This window comes from Felis catus, chromosome X, assembly GCF_018350175.1.
Source record: "Felis catus isolate Fca126 chromosome X, F.catus_Fca126_mat1.0, whole genome shotgun sequence".
Taxonomy (NCBI): Eukaryota; Metazoa; Chordata; class Mammalia; order Carnivora; family Felidae; genus Felis; species Felis catus.
This window is the reverse complement of record NC_058386.1, coordinates 101,077,859-101,087,414: the sequence shown is the minus strand read 5'-3', so window position 1 is coordinate 101,087,414 and position 9,556 is coordinate 101,077,859. Positions and strand designations below refer to the sequence as shown.

Genomic DNA, 9,556 nt, shown 5'->3' with positions numbered 1-9,556 from the left:
ACATCTATATATACAATTTCTTTGTATTAAATAAACTCTGTGCCCAATGTGAGGCTTAAACTCATGACCTCAAATCAAGAGCCGCATGCTCTACCGACTGAGCCAGCCAGGTGCCCCTAGCCTATGAACTTTTAGTAAGTACCACATTTATTCTATCATCTATAAGCAAACTACAAATGATATAGTGAGAACATAGTTTTGGGTTTGTTTTTTTTTTAAGATTTTGAAGTAATCTCTACACCCAATGTGGGGCTTGAACTTACAACCCCGAGATCAAGAGTCACAGGTTCTACCGACTGAGCCAGCCAGGTGCCCCAAGAACATAGTTTTAAAGTATTTTTATGTTTGGAGGGAGAGAGAGCGCGCACAAGCATAGGGGGAGAAGGGCAGAGGGAGAGAGAGAATCCTAAGCGGGCTCCCCCCTCAGGATGGAGCACGAAACGGGGCTCGATTCCACAACCCTGGGATCACGACCTGGGCCAAAATCAAGAACCGGATGCTCAATCAGAGCCATCCAGGCACCCCTTTAAGTATTCTTAAGTATCAGTTCTGAGGGGTTTATTTACACTAATTTTCAAAGAGGGGAAAGGGGGAATAAAGTTGCCTTTAATTCTTGTGTAGATGTCCATTAAAATTTAGCAATAGCGGGCAGTTAAAAATTCAGTGCTTGTAAAAAATGTTCTAATTACAGGAGAAATGACACAACGGCTAGGATTTTCTAGACTTTGCAAGTGAACCAAGGATGGGGGATGGGGGAATCCCAGATGAAACGAGATGGGCAAAGTGTTGATATTTATTGAGGCCGAATGAGGAGTGCCATGGGATTAGCTCTGCTTTCCTTTCTATTTTCGTGTAAGTTTGAAAATTTCTGTAAGAGAAAGCTTTTTTAAAAATTTTGTTTTTGGTGTCTTCTTTGGGGCTTGAGCTGTAAGAGAAAGCTTTGAAAATTCACATCTTTATCAATATTCACTGAGAGTATAGTTGACATGTATGAAGAAAGGTAGGCTGCATTTAAATGGTTTGTTCGAGATTTGTTATGGTGACTGTATTATCCCTTGGGACAAACAGGCCACTCTTTGTGGGGAGGGGGTGTTACTATAGTTCATGTTTTTATACATCTTCAAAACTGTGCTTTTCATGCACAGACAGAATTCTACAAATTAATATGAAAACAGACGTCTGTTTTAACATGCCATGACTTGATGCGTACCTTGATGCCTGGTCCAATGGCAGAAAATATATGTTATAGTTGGGTTTCATTTGCCTATTTTTAAGAAGGCTATTTCAGCTTCTCTGAGAAAGTAAAATAAATACAAAGTAATATGGTACCATTTTAAAGAATAGTGCTTTATTGAATAAGTTTTATTCACAGAAAAATAAGCTTTAATCTATGATGACTGCCAGATTACACAGTGGAAAGCAATTTTCTTAGTTTCCCATACTGATGGAAAGGTTTCTACTAAATGAAAAAAGCCATAAAATTATATTCACAAATATAGCACTCTATCTCAAAACATTTCACATGATTATTCACAACACTAATACAATGACATAAGAACCTGTCATTCTGTCAGATTAGATAAAATATAACAGTAATGAAAAAAATGCAAAATCTTCTAATAAAAATTACATTAAAGCCTTTATTACAGCAAATTGAAAATGCAAATTTGTTACTAAGCATAGAGAAAATGACAAAATATACTTATATAATCTTAAATGTTACATTAATGATACACAATAAGAATGTAGTAAATGCCAAAAAAAACTATATGCATATCTGCAAACATTAGTCATCAAAATAGAATCTTACCACCCAAAACATTAATGTAGTATTGTACAATTTGAAGATATATGTATTTAAGATTGTCCTATGGTATTAGTCATAAAGTGTCATTTAATATGTAGTGAAAGCTACGGTATAGAAGAAAGAAGAGTTGAAAAAATAAACATCTGAGACCTCCCAGGAGAGGTAACTTGAAGTTTTTCACCTTCAAACTATGTCCCAGTCTGGGCTGCCACTAATTAGCTATACAGCTTTGAGTAAATCACTTCACTTTTGAGCCTCAGCTGCCTCACCTGTGAAATGAGGGGGATGAATCAGATACTCTCTAAGGTCACTTCTAGCTCTGACCCTCTATGATTCTATTAGGTCGCTAATGAAATTCACATTGTGCTAAGTGTACAAGAGTCAAACTGAAACTGATTATGAAAGTGGGAATAAGCCAGTTGTTTCTATTAGGAAAGCTCACCTGAATTTGATAAGAACAGTTTTTTCAAATTTTTTAAAAAAGGAACTTAAATATTTTTAAGGACTTGACCTATTTATTATAATTTACATCTTAACTATGAGAAACACCAAAAAAGAGGAGTTAAGAGTCACTGAAAGAGTTATCATCTAAGCGGTGGCCCAAATTTCCAGAGTCAAGGCAAGCCCATGATGGGCGAGGGTGTGCTAGGAAGGGAATTAACATTTGTAGCAGGTATTTTACATACACAGTCTCCCCTGAATTCTCATAATTTTGTAAGATAGGTGAAGAAATAGCTCTTTTTAATCTTTAAAAAAAATGTTCATTTATTTTTGAGAGACAGAAGAGAGTGCAAGCAGGGAAGGGGCAGGGAGAGGGGGAGACAGAGAATCCCAAGCAGGGTTCCACACGGTCAGCGGAGAGCCCGATGAGGGGCTCGAACCCACAAACCGTGAGATCACGACCTGAGCCGAAACTGAAAGTCAGACACTTAACTGCCTGAGCCACCCCAGCGCCCAGCTCTTTTTTACAGCAAAGTTGGCTAAAAATAACTACCTCTGTCAAATATCCCCTCTCGTTTTCTTATTTCTCTAGGGGAAATGAAAAGCCTACCCTAGCTCTCCCGTTCCTCCACCCCTTCCCCCTCCTATTCAGCACCTGGGTAATCAGGACACAAATCGATGATTTGGGCCTAAGGAGTCCCACACATGCAACTAATGGCGTGATGGCAGTCTCCATTCAGAGAGTTCAAAATTCCAATTTTATCCACTAGAATGAAAACGGGAACAGAACCACCAAGATTTAAATAATGTAACAACAAAAACAAGATCATAACATGCAGGGCCAAATCATATTATGCACACCCATCACACCCACCCTACCCCACCTCAGCCCCTAGTCAAAAGGGAAAACAAACCCAAAAAATCCAAATTTAGCAGTGAAGGCAATACAAAACCGTTAATTAAGAAACTGGGAGTTTACTTTATAAACATTAAACCCATTTTTCAAAAACTGAAACAAGGCTTTTGATCAGCACACCAAATTATTACGAATAAAGAGAACTACTTATCACGGAACAACTTGACTCTTCACGTGACTGAAATGTAGTAAAATAGGTGGTGACTTCTTAATCTTTAGCGTGGACTCTAGAGCAGAAAAGGAATGTCTACATGTAGATATGGAGACCTATTTTGGGAAAGGGGAGGCACAGATTTGGATCTGGTTGTATTTGTGACCTTGCGAGTGATCATTTTTTTTGCACAACCGGATGGAAAGGGTCCAGTGCTTTTTATAGTGAGAACACAAACATCGGTAAGTCTTTAAAAAAATTTGATTAGAAGTTGGAGTGTGGAGTGATTTCAGGGTCTGAAGCAACAGCGTTTCTAAACAATTCTTAAAATAAACTTGTTAGCCACATCAGCTTCATGCATTACATTTCACAGCTCACGGGGAGAAAAAAAAAGGTCTTTCTTAACTCTAAACATACAAGTTTTAAAAAGAAGAGTTTTAAATGAACTGAGGCTCCCAGAACAGGAAAAGCCTTATGTTAAAACAATTCAGTCCTTGGCCAACTAGATTGAACTAACTACCTGCCTCGGAGCTGACACGTTCTGGAAAATGCATTTAAAACACGTTAACACTTTTCTCCCCTTATCGTTTAAATCCCAAGCTTAGACTACATATGTAAAATTTAACTTAATGAGTATATAACTACACCTGAGAGGATGTGCAGAAGGTAAAGAAGTGGGAACTTACACAACAGAACAAGAACAGGGCAGTCAGTATTTAATTTAAAAAGTTGTCACTGAAATTCGCAATGCCTTAAATGAGTATCACTGAAAATTGTCATCGACAGAGGTTAGGAGAACATGACGGTACTCTTTCTCTTAGAATATACAATGAAAACAGAACTTTGAAATTTCACTCTCAAATGTTTCTCTGCAGTAAAATGCCTCACTCACCTCTGTGACAGGTCAGTTTAAGAATCCCATTAAGAAAACCCTGGGTGTTCTAGGAAGCACTGTTAAACTTCCATTTTTTATCTCTATTGACTCCTATTCAAGTTTTATTTTAAGATTTAAGCAAGTATTCTCGCTTTCCTGTCAATATTTTACAATTTCCAAGAGATTTTAAGGATCTTGAGAGAACATTTCGGAAGTATCCACTACTATTACTAATCAAGAAAAGAAAACAATTAGGTCAAGACTTGACATTTTGTCCTATATACATCTTAATTATCCTAACAGTAAAAACGCACATGAAACTTTAAGATACAAGACGATATGGGAACCTCAACACAGAAAGCTGTCACTCTAACTACAAGCAGTGTACAAACATGCGTCTACTTTTTCCTACATAAGCTGACAGATGTTTAAAATACTGGGTTAACAAAGATCTTTTAGTAAAGTGACTTAGGCAGGCTTAAACTAGCAAGGATTAAGGCTGAATCCTTACTAATTAATTGGAAGATCTGAGACATATTTTATATTTCATTTTACAAAATCAGGAATATTTATTTTGAAACAAGAGAAGAAGACATGGTCTACCTGTCAGAAAACTACCACTCAGAAATATTTTTCATCCACAAAGCAGGAAAAAACATAAAAACATTTAAATTTCACATTGGCACCAAAAAGGTTAACTGCTCTGCCTTCCTGGATTAGAAAAACTAAAGCTGAGCAATAAGTAGTTTTGCAGGCGTTTGAACATGCCTAAGCCTTTAAATCAGTAAAATACTTTCTAAAAATTCTGATTACAAAAGTAATACATACTTATAAAAAATTCAAACAGAACAAAATGAAAAAAAAAAAAAAAAGAAAGTGAAAGGCCCCTGCAAACCCCCCCCCCCCGGGACCCACCCCTTCCCATCAAGAGAAACCACAATTAACAATTTGATGCATCATCTTTTCAAATCTTTTGTTCTATACAAATACAAAACACACACACTTTCATCTGGCTCATTCTATACATAGTGTTTTGCCACTTCCTTTTACACTTAATGTAGCTCTGACATCTTTCCATGTCAGTACGTGTTGGCTACATGCTATTCTATCCTTAAATACCCTTTTGACAATGGCAAAATCATTTTTTAAAATCACCCACCCAAGCACGTGTGTGTAATTTTAAAAGAGAATGGACAGAATCCTAAAACACAAAGACAAACGTCTAAAAATAATCTCTATCTTTCCACCAGTGTGGAACAGTTCATTCCTTTTTCACACAAAACAAATTATGTGATTGGGGAGATTAACTCTAATCTCCACGTTTACACAGAATGCTCCATTTGTTAAGCCTATATGAAAAGAATGAGAAATTCAGTTGATTAATTCACTTACACTTAGAAACCAAGTTAGTGTACTACAAATACACACTGCAGTCAGTTACAATATGATGCTTAGCCTAGCTTTCAATTAAATAACAGTAAAAAAAATAAGATATATAACATAGCTAATATCTCCCCCAAATCCAATCCAGAAATTCATATTTTAGATTACAAACTAGAGCAGCGTACTTTACATTTTGTCTACTTGGTAGCAAATGTTAATGGCATTCAATGCTGATTACTTAAAGTCGGTTCACATCACACACTCAATCAGGGTAATGAGAAGAACATAATGCGCCTAACTGTAGAGTTAGATTAAGACATAAAAATTTTTTGCTTGAAAGTAATGATTGTGTAGCACATGGGACATTTGTCAACTGCTTCAGCACATTGTTTACAAGTGACCAGATGTCCACAAGGAATAAAAACCACAGCAATATTTCTATCCATACAGATTTTGCAAAGCTTCTCCTCTTGCAGGAGCCTTAGCTGCTCTTCGGCACTAATCTCTGCACAAAGAGAAAAGAAATGGGTTAATCTTAGACTTCCTTAGCTGCCGACATTGACTGAAACAACGTGAACCCCTACTACGTGCCAGGCACCAATCAGGTGCTGGGAGACAGGAAGACTCACGTGGGACACCTGTTCCTGAGTAGCTGGTGTGCCGGGGGAGAGAAGGACGGGAGCGGAGGCTGTGCAGGGAAGCACAAAGTACAGAGTGATAAGTGCTATAATAAACTATGTATAAAGGACTCTGGGACAAGATGAGAGGCCAAGTTCTTCTGTTCAGATGCACCGGGGAGGGCTTCCTGGGCTGGTGGCTGCGCGGTGGGGACCTGGGTGATGTGGAAGAGTGACATTTACACATGGCCGGCGACTTGCCCGGCAGAGAAGCGAGGGTGAAGTAAAAGAAGGGACACATGGAAAGGCTATGGCTCACCCCGGAAGCGGAAGCGGAAGCGGAAGCGGATGGATGGGTCTGAGGGACACTTCTGAAGTGAGACTAGGAAGATTTGGTGATTGACTAGATGGCTGGGGGGGGGGGGGGGGAGAAAAAATATGAAACGGGTTGATTGTAAGACTTCTAGTGTGGCTGGCAAGGGGGATGGGAATGCCAAAAGGAAATCTAGAAGGAGGTACTGGCTTGGCATTTTTCAAGTTATTTTTGAGATGTCTGCAGGGCATCCGTACATAAAATGTCACTGGACAGCCATGTTTTGAGGTCTGAAGTCAGGGCTAGAGACAGAGATCTGGGTGACATCAGCACACAGGTGGCACTAAGGTACTTGCTTAATTCAGCTTTTCCCAAACTAGGTTTTGTGAAATGTTAAATATGTTACAAAAATGTGTTTTGTGGCCGTAGTAACTGTAATGACCACAACCTCAATGATGGCAGCAATTAACAATAATACAGTACTTATTACTATGTGCTAGATACTATTCCAAAGGCATTACATATTTTAACAATCTTTGTAATCTTTGTATACGTGTGGTTTCCAAATCTGGCCTCACATGAGATTCACTTGGGGCATTTTTAAAAAATGTTTCTTCCATTTTGAAAGAGAGAGAAAGCTTGAGCAGGGGAAGAGCAGAGAGGGAGGGAGGGAGAGAGAATCCCAAGCGGGCCCCGTGCCATCAGTGCAGAGCCAGACGTGGGGCTCGATCCCACTGAACCGTGAAATTATGACCTGAGCAGAAATCAAGAGTCTGACACTTAACTGACTGAGCCACCCAGGCGCCCCAGAGCATTTTTAAACACTAGATTGCTAGGCTCCATTCACTAAATCTAAAATTTCTAGGGTTGGTTTTATTTTTTATTTTGTTCTGAAATTAAAGTATGCAAAAAGAAACAGAAACCAATTTGTCAATAAATTTCATATATAAAAAAAAAAGTAGCTAAAAAAAAAAGAAACAGATACGGTTTTATACAACAACAATTTCTGGGCTTGCACACACTGGCGATTGGGAACCACTGCTATGAAGTACAGGACAGTACAACACAGTATATGTCCCTCTTAGAAAATCACAATGCATGTCCCTATTTAACTACAGAGCTCCTTTGTCACCACATTCCTTTTAACATGCTGGGGAATACTATTTTGAAAACAAGTCTGGGAAACAGTGGTTGAGTTTCATTCAATAAGTATTTACTCAACACTTAACTAGGTTCTAGGGACTAGAGATACAATAATTAACATATCTAGACCCCAGGCCCCTAATCGTTCATAGACAAGAAACACAAGTAGACAGGAAATTATAAGAGAGCGTAAGGATAAAGGCAATTACAATGTGTTATCAAGAACACAGGAAAGGTGCGAGCGTGTGCTGGAGTGTGTGCACACACACATAAATGGAAGGCCTCCTGGAGGAAATGATACTTAAACTGGGTCCTAAAGGATGAGGAGTTAACTAGGAAGGAGAGAGAGAGAAGGCCCTGGGGGATGGAGGCGGTGGGAGAAGAGTGTCTAGGCAGGGGAAATGGCATAAGCTGGCTCCAGGAGGAGGGACGGAACCAGACGTGCAAGTACACGGGTAAGGCTTGGGAAGAGAGTCACAGGGAAACAGCATGACAAGAGGCTATAGAAGGTTAACAGGGGCCCAGTCATGGAGATTTGGAAACCCATGGGGCGCCTGGGCCGCTCAGTTGGTTAGGCGTCCAACTCTTGACCTCGACTCAGGTCATGACCTCACAGTTCTGGAGTTCGAGCCTCGTATCAGACTCTGCGCTGACCGTGCAGACCCTGCCTGGGATTCTCTCTTTCTCTCTCTCTGCCCATCCCCTGCTCATGCTCTCTCTCTCAAAATAAATAAACATTAAAAAGAAAGATTTGGCCACCCATGTAAAGGAGTTTGGACTTGTTCCTGAGGACGCTGGGAGCCAGGAGGAGAGAGATAGGAGGAGATTTGCGCTTTGCAGAGGTATGCCTGACTAGGGGTGGAGGGAAAGTATTATTTAATCTCTTTCTCCTTCTTCTTTTTTTAAATCTCTTTCTTCTTAAAAAGCAACCTAGAGGGCATAATCAAACCTATGCTCAAACACAGAATGCATCAGAGATAAGATCAAGTGCCTGTCCTCAAAAAGCTTAGTCTAATGGGCAGGACAGAAAACAATGTTACAAATGCTCTAATAGCAGGTAAAATCGAGAAGAGGGAGCTTCAGAACGCTACTCTGGGTATGGGGGTAAGCCTGAAAGAATGACCTCTCAGTGGAACTGGGAAGGAGGAGTTCACAAGGTGGATTTAAGGGTGAGAAGGGATGGGAGGTGTTTAACGGGGACAGAGTTTCGGTTGTGTAGATAAGAAGAGCTAATGGAGAGTGGGTGCACAATGTCAATGTACTCAGCACTATTGAACTGTATACTTAAAACCTTAAACTTTTTTAAGTTTATTTATTTAGAGGGGAGTACATGAGCACAAGTGGGGGATGGGCAGAAAGAGAGAGAGAGAGAGGATCTCAAGCAGGTTCTGTACTCCTCACCAAGGGTGACGTGGGGCTCGATCTATTGACTGTGAGATCATGACTTTAGCCGAAAGCAAAAGTTGGAGGCTTAACTAAGCCACCCAAATGCTCCATAAAAAATTTTTTTAAGGAACGCTGGGGGCGCCTGGGTGGCTCAGTCAGCTAAGCGGCAGACTCTGGCTCAGGTCATGACCTGACCTCTGGGTTCACGAGTCAGAACCCGCATAGGGCTCTCTGCTGTCAGCACAGCCCACTTCAGATCCTCAGTACCCCTCGCCCTCTCTTAAAAAAATAAGGAAACCTGAGTTTTATTCCCAGCTATCTGAATGACGCTGGGCAACAGCATAACTAGCTTCAGTTTTCTCACTGAAGCGATGAAAGTTATTACATGATCTTTCAGGTTCATTCTGGCTCTGATGGTTTGTGATTCCATTTTACAGACCACAGGAGAATGAAATGTGAGGCCTACCAACCACTGTTATCATCAACCTTCTGTACCTCGTTTTGGCCTTATGTACAGCCACTTAA

At 40.0% G+C, this 9,556-nt stretch overlaps 1 protein-coding gene across 4 annotated transcripts in view; it reads right to left on the bottom strand.

Moving 5' to 3' along the window:
- Positions 1-1,326: 1,326 nt before the first annotated feature.
- Positions 1,327-9,556, bottom strand: part of LOC101090594 (X-linked inhibitor of apoptosis) — a 50,001-nt gene continuing 41,771 nt past the window's right edge. For all 4 annotated transcript variants that reach the window (XM_011279458.4, XM_045050459.1, XM_045050458.1 and 1 more), the window contains exon 7: positions 1,327-6,077. In XM_011279458.4, the coding sequence (XP_011277760.1) occupies positions 5,884-6,077 (194 nt within the window). In that variant the 3' untranslated portion in view covers positions 1,327-5,883. The remainder of the gene's footprint in view (positions 6,078-9,556) is intronic.